The following is a 23,914-nucleotide window of genomic DNA, read 5'->3' as shown; positions in this document are numbered from 1 at the left end:
CATAGATTTAAAAAATTTACAAATAGTTTCTTAAAAAGGATGAATGATTACAAGTAATATCTGGAATATATAAAGTCTGAAGCTGTCTTTTTGTTAATGTATATTGGCAGATTCATATATAGTGTCACAGTTTTTTCAGTAACTCAGCAAACCTTGTTTATTTTAGAATAGTACCCATATAACTAACATGTGTTAACCTCATTAAACACATTGGTGTGTAGATACTTTCTCCTCTTTGCTTCAGTTTTCTTGTTAGTATGGATGTGCATCATATTGTGACCTTTATACACTGACTTCAAGTCTGAAACTGGAAAATTAAGACTTTATATTTTATAAACTCCTATTCACAATTAATTTTGTCTTTTCTATGTCATCCTATATTCTACCTGGGAGCACACTAACATAGGTGGTTAAATTCTTTTATCATTCTCTAACATAGTAATTGTTCCTATACAATAAAATTTGTGAAGCAGAATGGTACATTGTGGTATTCAAGGCCTTCAGGAGAGAGGATTTGAGAATATAGATGAGAATTGGGAGAAATAGATATGAATTAGAGACATCTTAAAGAACCAAGTACCAGTCTGACATTGGTGGCTTGATTATCTCCATAGTTTAATCTATGTACTTTGGAAAATGAAGGTCCCTTTTCAGACTTTTTGGTGAATATTTAATGTCATTTTCTGAATGTGTAGTTCCTTCCATAAAAAGGAAAAATCTACTGCCCTACCTTCTGTCAGTGATGAAGTAGAAATTTTCTATCTCTTTTCCTTAGGTGATTAAACCGGAGAGCAGTGAAAAAGAAACAGAAGCTCCCTATGAGTCTGATCTTCCTGAGGAGCTCCCTCAGCAGTCCCTCAAAGGCTGTAATGATAGTCCTGATGTCATTATAGAGGCTCAATTCAATGACAGTGACTCAGAAGATAGACATGGGAACACAAAGAATGTGCTGGTAGATGGTGTTAAGAAGTTCTCAGTTTGTGTTCCTGACAAAGGTGAGTCCTGAGTTTTTACCTGACCTTTGTTTTAGCAAATGATTGTTTTGAGGGTTAGGATCCTCTTTTTGTGACAGAGTAAGTCACACAGTACGATTGGTATGTTCATAATGTCTCACCTATGGCAGGTTTTATGATAGGGAAATTCTGATAGGCTTTCAGCTGCTATTCATGAGAGAGAATAGAAGTGATGCACAGTGGTTTGTGTGGGCTGTAGTTGCTGTTGTCTTGTTTCTAATGGACTTTACTTTGTGTTGATGGTTTATCTTAAAATTTTTCTTTTTTTTTTGGGTCTGGTCGTGGGGCCTGAACTCTGGGCCTGGGCGCTGTCCCTCAACTCTTCAGCTCAAGGCTAGCGCTCTACCACTTGAGCCACAGCGCCACTTCTGGCTTTTTTCTTTTTGCTTATGTGGTGCTGAGGAATCGAACCCAGGGCCTCATGCATGCAAGGCAAGTGCTCTACCACTGAGCCACCTTCCCAGCCCTATCTTAAAAATTTTCTACACTGCCTATCACTACTTTGTTGGTGATATGTTTATAATCATAACTTCCTTCCTTCCTTCCTTCCTTCCTTCCTTCCTTCCTTCCTTCCTTCCTTCCTTCCTTCCTTCCTTCCTTCCTTCCTTCCTTCCTTCCTTCCTTCCTTCCTTCCTTCCTTCCTTCCTTCCTTCCTCCGTCCCTCCCTTTCTTCCTCCCTCTGTCCCTTCCTTTTTTCTTCCCTCCCTTTCTCCCTACTGATCTCCCTCCCTCCCTCCCTTCTTCTTCCCTTCCTTTTCTACCTCCCTTCCCTTTCCTTTTCTCCTTCCTTCCCTACATGTACCTTCCTAGAGCCTCACACATTCTAGGTAAGTGCTTTGCTACTGAGTTACAACCCACAACCAGAATTTATCAGTCTTTAAATGCTTACAAAAAGCACCCCATTTTGCTTTGACTACTTTTGAAAATTATCTGTGTTGTTTATAGTAATCATAGATCACCCTAAATTTTATGAAAAGATTATTTGTGGAAAAAGTTTTGATGTTATTGTTGTTTTTTTTTTTAACAGTCTTTATTTTCTCTTGTTGACATCTAAGACATGGGTCCTTTGAATGCAGTTAAAAAGCAGTTGTAAGCACATGGGCAAAGAGCTGAATTCTCTACATGACCATATTTTAGGGAATTTAAGGGTAAGGGACATTTGCCAGTCAAGTATTTCAATCTATAGGTGTCTAAGTGGTTTGTCTAGAGGGAGTATATTTTCCAACCAAACAGAAAGATAAGATGGAGCAACATGAATCTGGCCAGACTGATTAGATAATTAGCTTTGTTATCAAGAAGTTTCTGGCATAGTTTTCATGAAAGGCTAAAAGAAATGCCAGAAGATCATTAAAAGAGGATGTTCAGCAGACAGGATTTGTCTTGTGGCAGGATCTGTCCAACACCTCTCTGTACACCCTGAGAAAGCTAGAGGTGATTTAAGGAAAGACTATAAAAGGATAACCCTGTTTTTCTCCATTGCTCAGGAGGCAGTATCCTTGGCCTGGGAGCATATTCTGAAAGCAGTGTGGTAGGCATGTGTCCTTTCTTTTTTTTTGGATCGGGTTGTGGGGCCTGAACTCTGGGCCTGGGCGCTGTCCCTCAGCTCTTCAGCTCAAGGCTAGCTACCTCTTGAGCCACAGCGCCACTTCTGGCTTTTTTTCTTTTTGCTTATGTGGTGCTGAGGAATTGAACCCAGGGCCTCTACCACTGAGCCACCTTCACAGCCCGGCATGTGTCCTTTCTGGTGGCAATTCCTATCCATTCATATGACTTTCCAACACTGACTTCATTTGGCAACAAGAGGCTACTGCTTGGGCTATCACTGCCTCCTGTTGCCACCATAGGCACTGATCTGAGGCACTGAATTCCTCTCATTTTGTAGCATGCTTAGATAACTAGTGGTTTCTTTATTCAGGATCCAGCCAATTTTATTTGGATACTGTTATTAGCTGAAATTTTATTCTGATGTTTCCTACTTATTTCTTTAAGATAGTTCGATACTGTAATGCTTTTCTTAAAGTACACATGTATGATCATAATAGTACTAGTAATGTTGAGTTAGATCTTTTCAGTGAGAAAACTGAGGAAGGAACTAGGGCCCTAAGTAGTGACATTCTTTACTAGAAAGCTCACAAAGAAGAGAGATAGGTAATCACAGGACTAAATCAGGCAAAGGTATACTTCAGTACATACTGAGTTATTGGGCTCTAATCTAGTTGGTTAAAGTCTAACTCTGGTGACTGTATATGGGAGAACTCAGTATCTTTTTTCCCCTGGGTACCAAGTTGAGTAGATAAGACTTCATTAGAGAGATGCTAAGAAGCACATATTGATGGATAGAAGTGTTTTCAGAATTGATGCCTGGGTTGGATTCAAACAACTCACTTTGTCCTTTGGTAAACAGATACCAGGCCTGTTCTTGCTGTATCATCTGTTGTAATTGTCCCTCCTCTTTTACAACTAAATATCATTGAATACTTTACAAGTCCATTTTGTGCATGGTTTTTACTTACTCTTTTTACGTTATTCCTAGCCCACTGTTATTTATATTGCTTCCTTAGTAGCCCTGTGTGAGGAACAGCCTTAATCCTTCCCACAGTATCAGGTACAGATTTTTCTTTCCTGCTAGCTTCTCAATAGAGAGTTTGTGAAACCACATAGCTGTTTCTCATTTCTTGCCCTCTTGATATTTAGGGAAATTGCAATTTGGTCTTTTAAAAAGCACAGTGTTTTTAGGGTATTTCAACCAGCTTTTCTTGCTTAGGATAATATAAAGTCTGGTTAAAGTTAGGATGTTAGTACTTTTTGTGCCACTAAAGGTTTTCAAATTTGTTATTGAAAATAAAAACCATAAACTTTCTCAAAGATTTCTAGAAAGGTTCTTTGCTTTGCATTATACTTGCAAACATATTATTAATCTTAGTTCATATTCATATTAAAATTTTGATGTTTATTTATCCCCAACAAATGTTACTTGTTTTATGTGCGTGCATAGATTCCTTCTCTTTGCCTAAGAACTTTCCTTCTTTCTAATAAGCAGCAGTTTCTCTGATAAGTGAGAATATAGCATCAGCTGACCACAGTAACTGTCCATCATTGCATTAAGAGAAAAACATGTTTGGGTATCTCAGACCCACACAGTTTCTTTTCAGAAGACAGCATGGACATTTATAAGTCCCAATCTTGAAGAGAGAGAAAGAGAGCGGGAGCATGAGAGCAAAAGGGTGAGAAGGAAATTGAGAGTGAGCAGGGAAAAGAATGAGAAGGAGTCAAAAGACCCAGGCTGCTCTTGAAGTCCAGTCCTATAGCCTCTTGAGACTGAACTTTTGGCATTGTATAAGCACTAGGATTGGTGCTGGCATACAAACCTGGCATCTTGGCTGAGGATATAGCTCAGTAATAGAGTGCTTGTCTAGCACACACCAATCTTCTGGTTCCATCCCCAGCATCACACTCACACAAAAAGAAATGTGTCATCATGTAGAGACAGGAACAATTGGTTTAAGTTTCCCTGTATGAACTGTGCTAATGGCTTTACAAATGTTTGTGTTAGTAAGCTCCAAAGAATAAAAAGCATCATGGCCAAATGATGCAATAGCATTTTATCTTTCATCACTGGGAATTGTAAAAACAGTTTTGGCCTTTAATTTTGGTGATCATGACCTCATCAGTCTGTGAGGTCATGATCACCAAAATTTCCTGTCCTCTATCCCAATGGGATCTGCCAGAGATGTTTTTAAGTTTCCGCATCTGGAGATGTGCCTCTACCTTACTCATCTGGAGTTTCCTCATCTGGAGACGAGCCTCTATCTCACTCATCTACTGATGAGTGAACATGGGTTTAAAGTATAAAGATAACTCTTTCACTTCTATCTTTCTAATAACTTGAACATTTCCTAAAACAGAGACTCTACAAGGAAATTTAATTCTTCCTGAGATTTGAATCAATCTATTACTACCTTCCCTTAGAGCCTATCCAAGTCGCTATTGGGAATCTTGTAGACCACTTTTTATTTCCTTAAGTCTGATTTCCTTCTAAGTCAGTCCTTTCAATGCCTAGGTCTCCTAGTATTTTCTTTCCATACTCTCCTTTGGCTAAGATACTTGCCAGTTGGCAAGTATTTTTTTCTTTCTTTTTGTAGCAACCATTTTTTCTTTCTCAGAGATAAAGTTCTTTTACCAGCTCTGCACTGAATATGATGATTAGTATAACTTTAGAATAGTCATGTTTTCTTCAGAAATTATATTAAAAAAGTGTCCAGTAGTTTATTTGTAGACTACAATTTCAGGACAATATTTTGTGAAAATCCTGAAAAGCCTGACTTAAGAATGAAGAAGACTTGTCCATACTTACATTAAACCAAAGGATACAATAAGAAGTTTTGCTTCCTGTTTTTTTTAAAGACAAGGTAGATGGGTAGAAACAGATGATTAGGACCTACAGTATCCTAAAAGTGTAATTCTATAATAGACCAGCCATTCCTCTTTGTGACATCTCCAAAAGAAATAAATGCACAGAAGACAAAGTGAGACAGAGACACAGTTTCAAAAAAATGTTTTAAGAATATTAACCAGTCTATACTACCTTTTGCTGAATATGAGCCTCCTTATAGATTTTCATCTTTGCTAACAGGTAAGATTTTAATTTCATTTTATTTTAATTTTATTGCCAAGGTGATGTACAGAGGGGTTACAGTTACGTATGTAAGGTAGTGAGTACATTTCTTATTAAACTTGTTACCCCATCCCTCATTTTTCTCCTACTCTCCCTCCCTTTTCAGCCTCCCCCTCCAAGTTGTACAGTTCATTTCTAACATATTGTCTTGTGAGTATTGCTGTTGCATTGGTTCACTCTTTGTCCTTTGTCTCACCATTTTGTTGTTCTCCTTCCCTAGTTCAGATTAACGTATATACAATACCCAGGGTACCAAAATAAAATACAGTGACAACAGGGGCTAAACCATAGGGAAAAAACCCACAAAAGAAAAAAGAAATTACATAGTACATTAAAAACAATGACAACAAAGAAAAACCTCTTGTTTCCATATCTTGAAGTTCATTTTACTTAGAATCATCTTATATGGTCATATGTACATAGCTATTGAGCTATTCTGCTCCTCTGCTATGACTATCCTAGACATATACTAATTTCTATCTATAGTCTAGATTAACTTCTTCAGATTGCCTTGTTATATTATTTGCCTATTGTTCTGTCAGTTACTGTTCTCATTGATTTTCAGAAATTTCTTTTCTCTGTAATAACCCATTTTTCAAATCAGGCATGAATCTCCAACTACTCTGTCAGTATAATTACTTGTCTATTAACTTTGTGTTTTCTATTACTGAACAAAAATCTTTGATGTGGGATTATTGATAATATGTTTATGGTTCTTAAGTTTTTCCTTGTTTCTAGGTCTCAGAAACTTTTCTCATGTAATCTTTTATTAAGTTTGTGATTTTTCTTTTTGGTAGGTTTTTATGGTACATATTCTTCATTGATTTAGATTATTTAAATTAGGTTATAAGTCTTTTGATGTTAAACCATCCTTGAATTCCCAGAATAAGTTCTGTGTAATCATGATGTATTGTTTTTTAAAAATACAGTGTTAGGCTTACTTAGATCCTGTGTACTGTAGAGTTTGTGCTTCATGTTAAAGTCTATGGTTTTCTTGACATTACTTCATATTTAAAATCAGGACTATGATGGCTCCATAAAATGTCCTCTTTAGTTTTTGACTATCCTGTTGTTTTTTTTTTTTGGGGGGGGTCCGGTCGTGGGGCCTGAACTTCGCCTGAGCGCTGTCCCTTAGCCCTTCAGCTCAAGGATAGTGCTCTACCACTTGAGCCACAGCGCCACTCCCGGCTTTTTTCTTTTTGCTTATGTGGTGCTGAGGAATCAAACCCAGGGCCTCAGGCATGCAAGGCAAGTGCTCTACCACTGAGCCAACTTCCCAGCCCCTTGACTATCCCCTATTTTTATAGAACAGCTTGTATAACATAGGAATTAACTGTTCCATGAAACTGGGTAGATTTCATTGTAAAATTACGTGCACCTGCTGTTTTCCAGGAGAGGTGATCTTTGTTTTCAAATGAATTGGTTTTTTCAGTTTCTTAGTTTCTTCTTGTGCCAATTTTGGTATAATGTAATGAAAATTTATCCAGTTAAATCTATTAACATATGTCTTATATTCTTTAATATTTTTTACTTAAAAAATCTCCTGTGTACTTTTGTATTCCTTTTGTTCAATATTTTAATCTTTTCCATTTTCTTGCTTTTTAAAAAATTAATATATATTGTTTCCATTTTTATATTAGTTTTAGGATGAAAATTAACTTTTAATATCATAATGTCTATATCCATTCAGAACTTTTTATAGAAATGAGTATGTTTGAATCAGCATTTGAATAGAATGAAATTTTTGGTTGTATTTCTCATCAACTTACAGTTTAGATTTTTTGTATTGTGAAAATATTGTACAGAGGGGTTACAATTACATGGGTAAGATAATGAGTACATTTCTTATCAAGCATTGTAGCCTCCCTCCTCCTTTGGTTCCCCTTCCCATCCCTTCCCATCCACTCCCCCACCCAATCCTCCCTGCCCCTCCCTATATTTTTTTCCTAACTAGTTTATAGGATTAAGTTTTGGTGCATATTTCTTATGTCTCATATGATACTGACTCAGAAATCATGTCTTTATCTCAATTTGACAGTTAATCATAGAATGACTAACTTTGTTGTATAACTGTCTTATGGCTACAAAGATGATAATCTAAAAAGCAAGGTTATAACCATGCTACAATACCCATATCTAGTCTTCCTTTCTTTGTAATGAAAATTAATAGTAATTTTTTCAGCATTTTTAGTAGCATAGATGCCAAAAATTTTCACAATATACATATAAAAAGTGGTTAGAGAATTAGTTTTATGGTGTTTATTAATTGTACAAAGGGATTTCACCTTGTTATTTCACATGTGTATATACATTGTACTTTGACCAAATTAACCCCCTCCATCTTCCCTGTCCCTCTTCCCTTTTTCCCATTCCTTTTCTCCCATACTTAATAATTCTTGTTTGCCATACTCTGGATACCTTATTCTTACAAAGAATTAGGTTTTTGGTTATATTATTTTACTTTATGATTATTGATGATGTTCTGTATATCACTGACATTTTTTTCTAATACTATTTTTTTCTCCTCCTCTTCCTTCTCTTCCTCTTTCTCCCTTTTCTTCTCCTCTTTATTTTTGTAATAGTACTGGAGCTTGAAATCAGGGCCTTGCACTCTTCATTTTTTTCCCTCAAGGCCGGTGTCCTACCATTTGAGCCACACCTCTACTTCTGGCATTCTATTGGTTAATTGGTAATAAGAGTCTCAGACTTTTCAGCCTGGGCTAGCTGCAAACTTCAATACTCAGATCTTAGTCTCCTAAGTACCTAAGATTTTGTGTATGAGCCACTGGTGCGTAGCTTTTCCCAACTTTCGAGTTGAATAATTAGCTTTTTATTTTTTTATGTGCAAAAGATTATATACCATTTAAATTAATATTTTAAAGTTTATATCATGTAACATTTAAATATTTTTGCATTTATTATGAAGTACATATTATTTTTACTACATATAAAATTATGCTTTAATGATACAATCTACAATAAATATGCCTATTATAACTAGTAAGTGCTTCAGTATTCTTTAAAAAAATATATTGTAAAGGTGATGAAAAGGGATAAGTAAGGCAATGTGTACATTTCTTTTTAAACATTGTTACCCCCCTCCCTTATTTTCTCCTGGTTACCACTTCCTATTACCCTATCCCCCCCAAGTTGTAAAGTTCAATTCCAAGTATCTAGTGAGTATCATTGTTAAATTAGTTGATCCTTTGTCCTGCTGTTTCTATGACTCCCTTTCCCTTCCATGGATCAGATAAGCTTATATACAAGACAAAGGGCACAGAAAACTAAAACAGAAAGGAAAAAATAGAAACAGCTACATACAGGACATAATAAGAACCTCTTGTTTCCAATTCTTGGAGTTCATTTTGATATGCTTCATTATATATGGTCCTATGCACGTAGCAATTGGGCTATTGTAATGTCCTGCTAAGAATATCAAAGACATATTCTAGTTATTATAAATGAGGGAAACCATGAAACCTGTATTTCTTTGAGCTTGGCTTACTTTGCTTAATAGAACTTTCCCAGGTTTTTCTAGTTCCTTACGAATAGGGTGACATGATTCTTTCTGATAGAAGTATGGGTCTTCATTGTGTGTATATACCACATCTTCTTGATCCATTCATCTACTCAGGGGCATCTGGATTGGTTCCTTATCTTAGCTATGGTAAATAATGCTGCAGTGAACATGGTTATGCTGGTAGCTTTAGTATGGCCTTGTTTGTGGTCATTTGGGTAAATGCTCAGGAGTGGGACTGCTGGGTCATAGGGGAGCTCTATGTTTAGTCTTTTGAGGAACCTCCATACTGCTTTGCAGAGTAGCTGAACAAGTCTGTAGTCCCACTAACAGTGTAGTAGCATTCCCTTTTGGCCACATCCCTGCTAACTTCTGTTGTTATTAGATTTCTTGACAATGGCCATTCTAACTGGGGTAAGGTGGAATCTCAATGTTGTTTTAATTTGTATTTCTTTGATGGCCAGAGATGTTGAGCATTTCTTCATGTATCTATTGACCATTCTTATTTCCTCATCAGAGAAGTCTCTCTTTAAGTCTTTAGCCCACTTGTTATTAGTTTATTATTTTTAACAATAAATAGATTTCTTTTAATATTTTTAAGCTAGAAATATATTTCTAAACACTTTTCTAGTTGTATTCCATAGATTTTGGTATGTAGTATTTTTATCATTTAGGCCTAAAATTTAATTTTATTACTTCCTCATAGTAATTTTTAAAAGGTCTTTAATTTCTAATTATTTTGTTATTCAGAACAGAATCTGTATGTTGAATTTTCTATAATTTATCAATCATCCCTTTATAGTCTGTTACATAGACTATATTTTTATATATTTCATGTGTACTTTGAAAGAAGGATGTATTTCAGTGGTTATGTACAAAATCTTGATACATAATTATATTGTTCTTTATTTTATAAGCTATTTATTATTTAATTTGTTAGTATGGTAGAGGAATGCTTGAAAAATATGTGTATATAAAGTTTCATTTATTTGTGCTTCCTGGCAGTCAGGTCAGTTGTAGCTTGATACATTTTTGAAGTTGTGTTGTTAGGTGCATATTTAGAACATAGGGCTGGGAAGGTGGTTCAGTGGTAGAGTACTTGCCTCATATTCATGAGGCCCTGGGTTCAATTCCTCAGCACCACATAAGCAGAAAAAGATGTAAGTGGCACTGTGGCTTAAGTGGTAGAGTGCTAGCCTTGAGCTGAAGAGCTGAGAGACAGTGCCCAGGCCCAAAGTTCAGTCTGCAGGACCACCACCACCACCACCAACAAAAACAATATACCTCTGCACAGCTGGTGTGGTAACAAATACATATAATCCTGGGTCTTAGAATCTTAAAACAGGAGTATTGAAAGTTCCAGATCATAAAACACTACTTCAAAAAAAGTAAAAACTAAACCAAACCAATATTTAGTATATGGTACTGAGAAGATTAGCATGGCCTTTGTGCAAGGATGGTATGCAAATTTATGAAGCATTTCATATTTTACATAGTTCCTGGAAGATCATTTTATTATTTTCTGACTAACATCAAGGAGATAGTGAGAAAGAGTAGAATGGATGGTACTTAAGTTGAAATTGTGGTTTCTGTTATAAAGATGCTTGTGTAAGGTTATCTGTGAGAGAATGGAATTGAGTTACATATGAAATATCTTGTCTCAAATAATTTATTAACACTACTGCAAATCAGAAAGTGTTAACATTCATCCCCTTCCTTGAAAATTATATATTATCTATATGTACTTATAAAAAGGAGTATTACTTGTACCTTAAGAAAAGAGTATATACAATATACACACTGATAAATATATTTATAAATGTGCACATGTTAATTACCAGTATATAGTGAGCATTTACTATATGCTAGGCTTCATCTAAGGACTTAGTAATTAATTGTCACTATTCAGTTGATTAATTCTGAAAATACACTTAGAATCTATTTAGCAATATTGATAGTATATATCAGAAGAATAATAGTTGTTTTTCCAAAGGCAAAGAAAAGTTACAGTGCTGATCTGGGATGGAGTTTAGTATTGCTATTTTGAAAGAGCTTTATCCAGGGATTCTATTGTATATTGAGGTAGAGTTGCTGTAGAAGGAGGTCCAGACTTGTTTTCTTAATTGTTATGCTCTATATCTAAAAAAAAATAGCAATATATGCAGCAGGATGTTCAACATTTCATGCAAGATAACAGTTGATTTAGTCCAAAATTACCAGTGGATAATAAAATCATTGGGAGAGTAAATATCTCAACCTTGTTGGGAAGTAAGAGCTTTACATAAACTCAAAGTATCATTTTGTAGTTGTTTACCAATGTTTATATGAGGAAATAAGCTTTTTTAATGGACAGATTTGGTGGTTATCATTTTATCATTGATAAGATCCTGAATTGGGGAAAAATATGTTAACAATCACTAGGTAAATTTAAATTTAGGCTGAATATTAAATGATATTTTGGAATTACTGTTAATTTTCTTAGATGTGATAATATACTTCAGATATATAGGAGAACATCCTTATTTTTATGAGATTCTACCCAAAGGGTTGGCATAAAGTATGCTAGTATTTTTAAGTTATTTTCAAAAGTGTTAGTTTGGCTGGGTGCTGCTGAGTCATAACTCTCATCCTAGCTGCTCAGGAGGATGAGATCTGAGGATCTTTGGTTTGAAGCCAGCTAGGGCAGGAAAAGTCTGTTAGATTCTTATCTCCAGTTAACCAGCAAATAGTCAGAAGTAGAGCTATGGCTCAAATGATAGAGTACCAGCCTTGAGTGAAGAAGCTAAGAGTCAATGTCCAGGCCCTGAGTTCAAGACCCAGTACTAACACACACACACACACACACACACACACACACACACACACACACACACACACACACACACACACACACACACACACACACACACACACACACACACACACACACACACACACAGCTTTTGTTCAGAAAAAAAGACTGAAAGCTGTGTATGTGCATGTACAAATTAAAGGAAAAATGTAGCACAGTGTTGTAGTCAATATCAGTTTTTCAATATATTTAAAAATCTTCAGATTAAAGAAAAGATGAAAAATGGTGCTGCAATGTTCTTTGGTTTATGTGTGGATTTCAAGAGCTGGCACTACTCATCTCCCTTCATTGGCTTCAAAGTGTTCTAGAACATAAAATCATCACTGTTCAGAATAGGCATAATTAGAATGTTATTCATGTTGGATTTTTTTCTAGGAAATACTTTTATTTAATGACACAATTTTATTTCCTGGTAAAAATATCAATATGATCACACAAGGTATACTGAATAAATACTTTAAAACTATCAAACAATGGTAGCTTAAACAAATTCTTGTGAAAATTAATGTAGTCATCAAGTAAGTACTTTGGCAAAATGATTATTTTTATGACCCTATTGCCAAAGACACACAGAATGAGAACATATTATGCTGTCATAACTTTTGTCACCAATTATACAAAAACTCTGTCCTAAGTAATGTGTATACCTGCCTTAATAACCACATTTGTTACACATAAAATAAATTTATTTTCCCCCCTATAATCTATAAAATTTGATTCCTACTCTTACTTTATGATCCTTTTTCTGCTGTAAATTATTTCAGGTTTTTTTTTTTTTTTAAATCTTATTCTGTCTCTAGCCTGGCTCAGAGCATGGTATTCATTTAGTGGTTTCCTGGGACAGTGGTAATAGCAGTCAGTGGACTCAAGGGAGAGGAGAGGATAATCAGTTTCCCATTCTGCTTCTGAAATCAGGAACTTGGGAAAAAATTGTGTTTTCTGGCTAAAGGATTCTGTGAGTGAATATATTTTCCAGTGAATATATTTTCAGTCAGATTGGTTGTGATGAGTCTTGAACCTGGATGACCCAGAGTTCTCCCATTGGTACACTCTTTCAGAACCACCAGAGCTAGTGCTACTTAACTTTACTATTTGCTTTATTCATTTACACAGCACTTAGGAAGTTGTCACGACAGTCCCACTGCTTTGCTAAACCTTGGTCATACCATCATTCCCTCATGTCTTCTTCCTTCCTTCCTCTGAATACTTTGTGTAGTTCACTGTTCCCTAGTGCCTGGGCAACTGGCTCTTCAAGAGTCCTTTGGTAAAGGTCTACTACTCTTACTTTCCTCTTTTTCCACAGCTGACTGCATAGCTGTTAAGTTTGGCTATGGAAATACAGTGATAATAATTTATATAAATTACTTGTTAATAAAGATTTCCTAACTTGCTGCACAGTGACCCTAGATAATGACTCTGAATTAAGTAATCTCCTGTGTGGATTTTACAGTCACTTGCACCCATCTTATCTCACAGAGCACAGCAGTTCCAGGAGCCCTGTCCTAACCACTACTTTGTGATTCTCTTGTACTGTACTTCAAAGCAAAAACACTGCAGACATGAAGCTCTGGGTCAGTCTCCTGCATTCTGTGTGTTCATCTCCTTACTACATGTTCTCTTCCTTAGCAGGATGAGTTAAGAGTCAGAAACACTACATAGTATAAAGTAAATGGCTTAAAATTGGATGTCAGTGGCTCATTGAGTGTAATTCTAGTTACTTGAGAGATTGAGCTCTGGAGGATTGTGTTTTGAGGCCATCCTAGGCAGAAAAGTCCATGAATAATATCTCCAAAATAATAATAAAAAGCAGGGCTGAAAGTATGGCTCAAGTGATTGAGAGCTGAATGAACAAATGTGATAACCCTGAATTCAAATTCCACAAGAAACCCTTTTCGCTTCCCCCCTAAAAGAGTATGTTGGGAGGGAAGTACTAAAGATGTAGCTCAATGGTAGAGCTTACCTAGTCCTTGGTTTGATCCTAGCATCCCTAAAAAAAACCCTATGCATACACATATAATACTGCAAAATAAGACTACGTCTAGAGTAATGATTTGTTAGGTGTTAATGAGATTAATGTGATTATAGCAGGTATAACCATGGTGAAATATACCAAGAACAAGTTGAGTTAACCTATTGAAAATGCACTTATTTATGTTTTAAATCTAATTTCTAGAGAACACAACAAAGCACAAACATGTAATTTATTATTAGAACAGATTGGCAAAAATTTTCTATAAAAGATCAAGTATTAGGGCTGGGAAGGTGGCTCAGTGGTAGAGTGCTTGCCTTGTATGCATGAGGCCCTGGGTTCGATTCCTCAGCACCACATAAGCAAAAAGAAAAAAGCCGGAAGTGGTGCTGTGGCTCAAGTGGTAGAGCGCTAGCCTTGAGCTGAAGAGCTGAGGGACAGCGCCCAGGCCTAGAGTTCAAGCCCCACGACCGACAAAAAAAAAAAAGATCAAGTATTAAATATTTTCAGCTTTGTGGGTTCCAATCATTGTCACAACTGCTCAGCGGTGTTGTTGTGGTCTGAAAATGGCTGTGGAGAAGATGATAATGAATGCACATGCCATATTTGGCTAGTTGTCTGCTTTAGTTTTCCTTCCCATTCTTTTTTTTTTTTTTGGGGGGTCCAGTCGTGGGGCCTGACCTCTGGGCCTGGGCACTGTCCCTCAGCTCTTCAGCTCAAGGCTAGCACTCTACCACTTGAGCCACAGTGCCACTTCCGGCTTTTTTCTTTTTGCTTATGCGGTGCTGAGGAATCGAACTCAGGGTCTCAGGCATGCAAGGCAAGGGCTCTACCACTGAGCAACCTTCCCAGCCTTCCTTCCCATTCTTCACACTCATGAGAGAATGAGATGAAAGGGGCAAGTAGTATCTGAATGATACTGTGGAAGAGGTCTGACCATGTAGACCCTTTCTAGCATCTTCAACTACAGTGGGAGAACCATTATTAAAACTGAAAGATGATACTTGATGGGACTTCATGAATATTCTAATGATTCTTTACTATTTGGAAATTCAATCCTTCTTTGTTTCCTTAGTTATAAATAGTTACTGGATATTTTCCAATTTCCCCATATAGAGTCAGGCTAAAATCTATTGTCTTAATCTTTCTGTTTGTAGGGGATTTTGGAAAGCCATTTATGCCTTATTCTTATAGTTACAGCCTATCAGTTATAGTCTGGTCTGTATAAATCTCAATTTGCCAAGTCTATTTACATTACAAATTATAGAATTTTAGGTCCTCTTAATATATTTTATCACTCATGTGTGGCATTATCTACTGCATTAATTATTATGAAACTTGGATATGTTGAATCTTTTTAATAGTAATTGGAAAGGAAAACATTTCCTATTATTTTCCCATGGTTATAGTTGATATAGAACAGCATCATTTGGGTTTTAAAAAATGTATTTCTTGACTAGATACCTTAATGAATGCTCTTATTATTTCTAATAATGTTATTGGTGGTTGTTTTGATGTCCTCAGTATAAAATAATTTTGTGTGCAAGCAGTTATTTTCTCTTTTTAACTTATTCCCTTTTTTTACTTTATTTTATTATCCATCATTTTAAGAACTGTATTACGTAATAGTGGTGTTTGCTTCTCCAGATGTTAAGGGGAATGCTTCAGTATTAAACTCTCAAGAATAATACTGGTTATTGGTTTGAGTTCAAGTTAATGAAGTGTGTGTTTTTTTTTTTTTTCCTAAAAGTTTCTGTTGGGAATGGATACTGAAGTTTTTTCAAGGGCCTTTTGAACCTCTGCAAAGATGCTATTTTTTCTCTTTGTCTTGCTAATATGATGGCATACAACATTGAATATTCTTACATCTCTCAAACATCTAATGACCCTTATTTTGCTCAGAGTTTGTAACATGCTTTAACATGAAACTCAGTTATATTCACTACTAACTTACTTATAATTTTTACATTGATGATAGAAAAGGAAACTAGTCTGTGGTTTCCTATTGTGCTGTCTTGTGTTTTGGAGCCTTTCTTGTTCTCATTGCGTTGGAATAGTTAGTATTCTCAGGGGTTGACATTTAAAGAGCTCATACTTGGAGCATGGGCTAGAGCTTTCTTTTTCTTTTTCTGATAATATTGGGCTTTGACTTCAGTGCCTCATGCTTGTTGGGCAAGCACTAATCCATTTGAGCCAGATCCAGAGCAAGCTTTTTTTAGCTGGTAATTTTCTTAGTCTCTTTTGACTGTTGAGTTCTATAGAGCTCCTTTCTCTTCTTGTATTAATATTGATAATTTATTTTTCTAAGAAAATAATGAACTTTATGTATTCTGATACTAGAATAGACTTGTATAAAGTATTTCTAATTGTTTAATTTTCTCTCCTCTTGTACATATTTTTAGTTTTCTTCTAGGTAGTTTTATACTAGCTAGTGACTTGTTAATTTTTAAGAAAAATTTATTTCTACTATTATCTCTTATTTAAGTGACTAATATTTACTTTTATCTTTTATCATTTTCTTTTAGCTATGATAAATCTGAAATGGACATGTATAGTTAGTTGGAAATACAGACTGAAGTTCATGACTGAGATTTGAGCTGAAATTGGCTTCAGGAGTCATCGTCATCAAGTGTATTCTAGGAGTTCCTTTAAGGGACTGTTGGATGATGAGAGACTACTGCTCTCTTCTGCCATCTTGGTTTGCCTTCTTTACAGTCATAACTGTTATACATTTATGCATTAATGTAATATAATACATAATATACTGTCTTATGAGCTTAAATTATTTTTACTATGGTAATATATATCTTTTACAGAATTTGCCACTTTGACTTTTTTTTAAGTAAGCAGTTTGTGAAAGTTGATTAAAATCCCCAGTGCGTGACCATTGCTACTATTTCTAAAACTTTTCACCACCTCAAACAGAAGCTCAAAAACAAGTAGCATCTCAAGTGCCCTCATAATAACCACTGAACTACTTCCCCTGTACATAAATTTATCTATCCTAGGTATGTATTTAAGTGAAATTATGTAACATTTATCTTTTTGTGTCTGACTTATTACATTTAACACGATGTTTTCAAGATTGAAATATGTTATATCATGTATCAGAATGTCATTCCTTTTGTGGCTGAATAATATTCCATCCTGTTGTATATATCACATTTTGTTTATCAGAGCTGATAGTAGTCACTTGTGTTGTTTCCACCTTTTAGGTATTGAATAGTGACTTGTGCTAAAATGGACATCGTTGGGAAAGTGTCTCACTGAGTTCCTACTTTCAGTTCTTTTTTGGGGGGAATGTCCTGGTCCTCAGCTTGAACTCAGGATCCAGCTGTCCCTGAGCTATTTTGCTCAAGGCTAACACTCTTACCAACTTGAGCCACAACTCCACTTTTGGCTTTTTGGTAGTTTACTGGAGATAAGAGTCTCATGGATTGTCTTGGCTGCCTTTGAAACATCATCCTTAGATCACAGCCTCCTGAGTAGCTAGTATTATAGGCATTAGCCACCAGTGCCCAGCCTCAATTCTTTTATACCCATATACAAATGAGTAGAGTTGAAGGGTCATATGGCAATTCTGTGCTGAGTTTTTTGGAGAATGTGAAAGATCTTTAAAGGAGAATGTAAAAGAGGGAAATATTATATGCATGGTTTTGGAGTGGGGTTAACAGAAATAGAAAATCATAATTATAAATCTTGAAATAATAATTACATCTATTCTTTATTGACATTTAACTATAGCTTGCCCTATGTTTTTTCAGGCTTATCCTTTCTACTTCCCCCTTTCCCATTATTTTTTACCTTGGAGTCCATCCTGCCTCCTTGCCTGTTTCTCTTTAACCCAGCAGCAGATCTGGTGCTTGGGTTGTAAACCCTATCTCTAACATTACAAATAAGTGATTTGGGAAAATATGCTTGGTCCCACTGTACTCCATGCAGCACTGAGGAATAGATATGTCTGTCAGCTGTCTTGCTAGCAGTTTTAGCACAAAATTATTGGAGTAGAAACTTTAAAGGAAACAATCCCTTGCAAACATTGTTCTTCCTGTTGTCTGGAACTAGGAGTTCCCAGACATCTTGTGTACCAGTCACTCATTCTCTTTGGAGGTAAATAGGACTGGAGGTCTCAGGAATGACTGTACCTAGGCTCTTCTAACACTCTTCTCAGTGTGAATACTTCCAACCCTCTTGTTTGATGAGCACTGGTAGTTTTATACTCAGCACCCTAAATTATTTTATAACCCATTTTCTTGGACTTACTGGCTATGAAAGGGATAAATATCTGAGTGATGACATTGCTTTCTCCTTATTTCCCTCCCATATTCACTAGACTCCAATCAGTCTTTTATTCCCCCCCCCCCCCCCCCCCCCCACACACACCCCAGTTCATTCACTGATACCTTTCTCTGCTATTTTCCATGTCTGGCCAGTCCACACTAGTGATAAGGCATGGTCTTAAGGGTCCTATATGTTTATAACTTTATTTCATTGTGATAGGAATTTGGCTCTTGGTGGGTCTACAAGATTATGTACTCAGTCTAGCATGTGATACTCTAGTGGCTGTTAGTTGGGTGCTTCACATCATTTACAACTATTGCATAACACTCAACAAAAAATGGAAACTCTGCTTTTAGTTTGACTGCAAGGCAAACATACACCACGTTGATGCAAATGAAACCAGCTCACTGTGGTAACACTGACTTTTCTTGCTGATCAGAAGCTCTACTGAAATTATATGTCTTTGATTAAACCAAAGGTTAGCACACTAATTATAGTTGTATTTGTCATCAAAAGTACTTCAAAGTATGAGATTCAAGTCAAAAGTTAATATAAAAAAATCTATTCACAGAAACATTCTGTACTTACAAGGTTAGAAAAAAGTAGTCTAGTTCAACATTTGTTTTACAAATTAGGTAAGTGAGCCTCAAAGAAGTTGTTTGTCTATCTAGTGTCTGCAGGAAGCTGGTGAGCTCATAAAAGACAAATGCCTCTAATCATGTCGCAAGAATTTTTCTCAATATATTGAAGCAAATCATGCCTTCTTGGTTTAATTTCTTTTGTGAGAATGTGTTGAATATGGTATATGGCTCATCTACCATCTTATTTCTCCTTTTCCCTTTCCTGTTTTCGCCCAGATTTTTATCTAGATGACTTATCTTTTTCCCAGATTTTTTAGACTCTGGCTGAGGCTGACTCTTGTTGCTAGCTGAGTCTTGGTTGCCCTATGCAAGATCCTTGGTAGACTTGATTGTCTTATGCCAATATGATTTTCTGTAGCAATGGGGATGTTCTGATCTGTACTGTCAGTACTGTGCCCAATGATCACATGGCTATTGAACACCTGAAATAGGGCTGGTGTGACTAAGAAACTGAATATTTAAATGTCTTTAATTTTATTTTAAATACTGCATGTGGTTAGTGACTACTTTATTGCACATTGCAGCTTTATATTGTTGCTTCTTCACAAAGGCCTGTGACCTAAACAGTTTAATCAGGGTGAATTCTACTTGGAGTTCTGAGGCGTAAGTCGTTTCCTGATGAGTATGAACAAGGAAACATTTATCCCTAATTACTATTGGCAGCTATCCTATGACTTGCTAAGTGTTGTGGATAGAAGAGTGAAGAATCAGAACAGTCTGGGCCCTCACAACCATTAATGAGCCCTGGATCAACTGACCCTGAAGTCTGCCCTACGTCTGGACTTCTCATTACATGAGCCAATGAGTCGCCTTTGTTAGGTAAGCCAGTTTGAGTTAAATTTTCTGTCTTTTCAACCCAGAGCAACCAAGCAGCCACAAAGGTACTAACAGGCTTCATGGTTTACCTGAGACTTTTGAGCCTCTGATGGACATTTCCATGGACAAGGTGTCACTAAGGGAGAAGGCTACATGGTAAAAAGTTACTGATTCAGGCTCCAATTCCACTGTAGTACTTGCTTGCCCTGTGAACATGTACCAGTCACTTTCCTACTCTTGATGCCAAAGTTTTCATATATAAGTGGGCATTACTCTAGGACTAGGAGGCCAGGGGGGATTTGCACAAACTAAGCTTTATGTTTCTTGCAAAGGTGAAGGCAGAGTAAAAGTTTGATGCTTGTCCTTGTGATGCACTCAGTCTTTGAGAGGGGCAATAGTAGCAAGGGTTTTGCTGTTCTTGTGTGCTTCAGTGGGATTTTCCCCCTATTGAAGTGGTAAGTACAATTCAACCCTGTCCCTGAAGCCTCAGTTGGAACACGAGTAAAATCCTGATCCAAGAATAGCCACCAGCATATTGACAGGCCAGAGACCCATTAGGTATTTGGGCTCTGGAATTGCCTTGTCATAGAATTAAGATAGAGACAAATTTATTAGGAACAGGGACAGCTACTAATTATAGCCAATAGGTTTTCAGTGGAAGGAGAAGAGGATTTGTATTCAGAGGATTCACATTTAGAGAGGGAAAAGATGGATAGAGTAAAATGGGGGAAGAGGAGTAGGGAGAGAGAAAAAGAAGACTACATATTCTGAGGGCCTTGAAGGATGTTTGTCAGGTGGAGAGTAAAGAGGGTGAAGAATGTTCTTAGTATGAACAGTGTCCCAGAGGTGGGTGGAGGGTAGAGTAATACCTCTGGTGAGACTAGTAAAGGGTACATGGTGGATAATCTGGAGAGGAGGCTAGAAAAGAGGCCATGGTGAGGTTTTTCTGAGTTAATTCACTTCTGCTAAGAGATGTAGGTATAGAGAAGACCCACCAAGGTGGCTCCAGAAAGGAGACAGCCATTGTTAGAAAGTGGTGGGGAGTGGGGATGAGAGATCTATACAGCGGTGCTGTACAACCTGACTGAGAGCACTGGCAGCTGGAATGCTTGAGTAGACAGAAAGATACTTCCGAACTAGAAGTAATAGATTTCAGTGACAGACCAGATATAACTCAGGCACAGTAGAATTCAGGCTTAGCAACTTTATGGGTGCTGACAAGTATAGTAATAACAATAAAGCTATGGGTGAGAAGGGCTATGAATTTAGATTCTGATCATATGTTGAACCTGAGTTTTGTAGGGGCATTCTGGTTGTGACATGACACCTAGTAAATGATTAATACTGTAGACCCACAGGAGAGATGGTGAGATTGTCAGGTAGATAGACTACAACTGGTCTGGCCTGAAGTAACTATCATCCTATGAAACCAGAGAATGAGATGGTCAATGTGGAGAAGTGAAGGGTAGGAGTGGGCAGCTATGACCTAATTATAATGGAGCTTTTTAGAACCTCATATGCGACCCAGAACAGAAGTATGTGGAGGAAAGAGTGACAAATATTTTTTAAGGCATACTTTTATGGATGTCAGGTATTAGTAGATGCCATCCTTCAGTCACCTGATTGAAGATTATTTTCATTTAAAAAGACTGTTTTTCATGCTTCTTTTAAGTATATTCAGAGAAAATCTTTTATATTTGACCAATAGAATGAAAGAGAAAAGTTCAATTCTGTGTCTATTGAACTTGTCTGACCAGAAATGTGTGAATCAACTCCTCAAGATCATCCCCACTTACCTTTTGCTGTGACTTAGAGGCTGTCTGTCATGTTATATTTCAGTTCTTAGGGAAAGCCCAGGCCAGTAGCTCTTCCTTTTCCTCCCTCTGGTCAGCATATACCATGTTTGTTCAGTTGAATAATGGTACCACCCCCACTTTTGTATCTTTCATTTTTGAAAAAGTTAATCATATTAAGTTTTGTATATTTTTTCCTTTGTTAGAGACTCATTCATTGCCTACAGATTATGTGCCTACCGATTCATTTTGTTGTTCCTGATTCTCCTTTGGGTTGCTCTAAATAATTTCCATCCTCTTTTGAAAACTATCATATCAGAGAAGTTTTTCTAATCATGCAGCACCACACCAAGGGAAATCTTTGCTTAACTAAAGGTCCTGGAATGATGATGATTATAACATGCTGAGATTTACAAAAAGCTGTTGAAGATTCTACCTAAACTAACTTAACTTGACAAACACTGGCTGTATGGCTCTGGGTAGAGAGAGGGAGTGGATAGCAGCCCCACATTGGCTATGGAAGACCCATGACTAATGATAGATCTTATTTAACTTTTTGCAATAGAAAACTGTTCATGGTATTCAGGTGATGTTAAAAAAGGAAAAAAAAGAAAAAAGGAAAAAATTTCCCCCAATATTAGAATGTGTCCCTTTAAGGGAAACCAACCTTTCACCCTGCACAGCCTTTCTCTTGTCTCCTAGAAAAAAGAATGCTAAGTGTCACAGTGAAGCCCCTTCTGCAACCTCTGTGTGCCTACTCGCCCTCACTCTGACCCTGACCTTGTTCTGGTTCCTTTAGCAAATGCTTCTGAGTTCAAGCTGCCATATCCTAGGCTTTGCAGCTCACCTAGGCCTCACTGGACCTTCAGTTCCAGGGGTAAATAATCCATGGGCTCACCCCAGTGCCATGTGACCAGGATCCAAATCTGTCCCTCTAGCCCAGGGAAAAGGTTCCAAAAAAATGTGGCAACACTCATTGTAGAAAGACTATATAACATGTTTGCCAGTCATGATTGTCTCTTAGTGCTTCATTTTCTTATTTGTAAAAAATAACAAATAAAATAATATAAGGGGAAGCTCCTTAGAAAAGATGGAGCCTGGCTTTCCATCATGGGCTATTTGAAGCCTGTTGTCTCTTGAAATAACAAGTGTGTCACATCAGCCCTCCCTCAGAGGTTCTTAGACTGCAAGGGGTGAGTGATGACCTCTATGGCTCTCTGGATGCACTTTCTCACCAGGGTCACCCACTTACCTTGCCAGCTTATGCTCCTGAATCTGCCACTCAGACCTCAGGAACTCCAAATTAGACTTTGGTTGTTCCTGAGGCTTCCTTGTCTTCTTCCGCCCTGTTTCTGTGTGTCCTCTTTCTACCATGAATGCTACCCAGTCCCATTCTCTCCCGTGAAAACTCCTGTTTTCTAATACTAATTGTCATTTAGAAGTCTGCTTATGTTCTATCACTGTAACAAACTGCCATAGACACAGTGCTTCTGTTATCTTATGGTTTCTGGAAGTTAGGAATTGGGTCTCAGCCCCTCTGAACCCTTTGCTCAGAACTCCATTACATACCTGCAGTCAAACTGTTGGCTGGCCCAGGGGAAGATCTGCTGTAAGCTTTTGTGGCATTGGCCAGTCAGCTCCTTGCAGGCTTTTGGGCTGAGAACCTAAGCTTCTTGTGACTGTTGGTGAGAGGCTGCCCTCTGCTACTTTCTACTGTGGCATCTCTTTGTGGCAGCAGGCTTCATCAGACCCAGCCAAGAAGGGAGCTGGCTATCAAGATGGAAGTTATAGTCCTATGTAATCTGATAGTGGAAGTGACATCCCATCATCTTTGCTATAGTCTCTGTGTTAGAGCAAATCATGGGCCATGTGCACACTTGAAGGATTTGGATCATACAAAGTCATTAAGACAGGGGGTCATAATGGGGAGCCTTAGCATCTGATTGCTACAGATGTTTCCTCTAATAAAATGTCTGATCATTCCCTTTTCTGCCTTTTTTGTGTGTGCAGATACATTTTTTCCTACTTTACATTTCATGACTGGCATTTTTATGTTAGATTTTTATTTATCTTATATAACTTTTTTTTTTTTGGTTGGTTGTGGGGCTTGAACTCAGGACCTGGATGCTGTCACTGAGCTTTGTGCTCAAGATTTGTGCTCTACCACTTAAGCCACAGCGCTGCTTCTAGTTTTTGAGTGGTTAATTGGAGATAAGAATCTCCTGGGGACTTTTCTGCTGGGCTGGCTTTGAACTGTGATCCTTAGATCTCAGCCTCTTGAGTAGCTAAGATCACAGGCATAAGCCACTGGTGCCCAGCTGTCTTATGTAACTTTTTGCTCATATTTAATTCATTTGC

The 23,914-nt window shown here is 37.1% G+C and overlaps 1 protein-coding gene and 1 pseudogene across 1 annotated transcript in view; both read left to right on the top strand.

Annotated features, from left to right (window-relative positions):
- The window catches only part of Dis3l2 (DIS3 like 3'-5' exoribonuclease 2), a 341,977-nt gene that overhangs the window by 98,895 nt on the left and 219,168 nt on the right, over positions 1 to 23,914 (top strand). The window contains exon 6 of the mRNA XM_042679162.1: positions 776 to 995. Within this exon, the coding sequence (XP_042535096.1) occupies positions 776 to 995 (220 nt within the window). The remainder of the gene's footprint in view (positions 1 to 775; positions 996 to 23,914) is intronic.
- Positions 10,600 to 10,696, top strand: LOC122107589 (annotated as a pseudogene).

This window comes from Dipodomys spectabilis, unplaced genomic scaffold, assembly GCF_019054845.1.
Source record: "Dipodomys spectabilis isolate Male_0828 unplaced genomic scaffold, ASM1905484v1 ptg000051l, whole genome shotgun sequence".
NCBI classification, from domain to species: domain Eukaryota; kingdom Metazoa; phylum Chordata; class Mammalia; order Rodentia; family Heteromyidae; genus Dipodomys; species Dipodomys spectabilis.
Note: the sequence above shows the minus strand (reverse complement) of the source record. Positions and strands in the feature narration are given on the sequence as shown.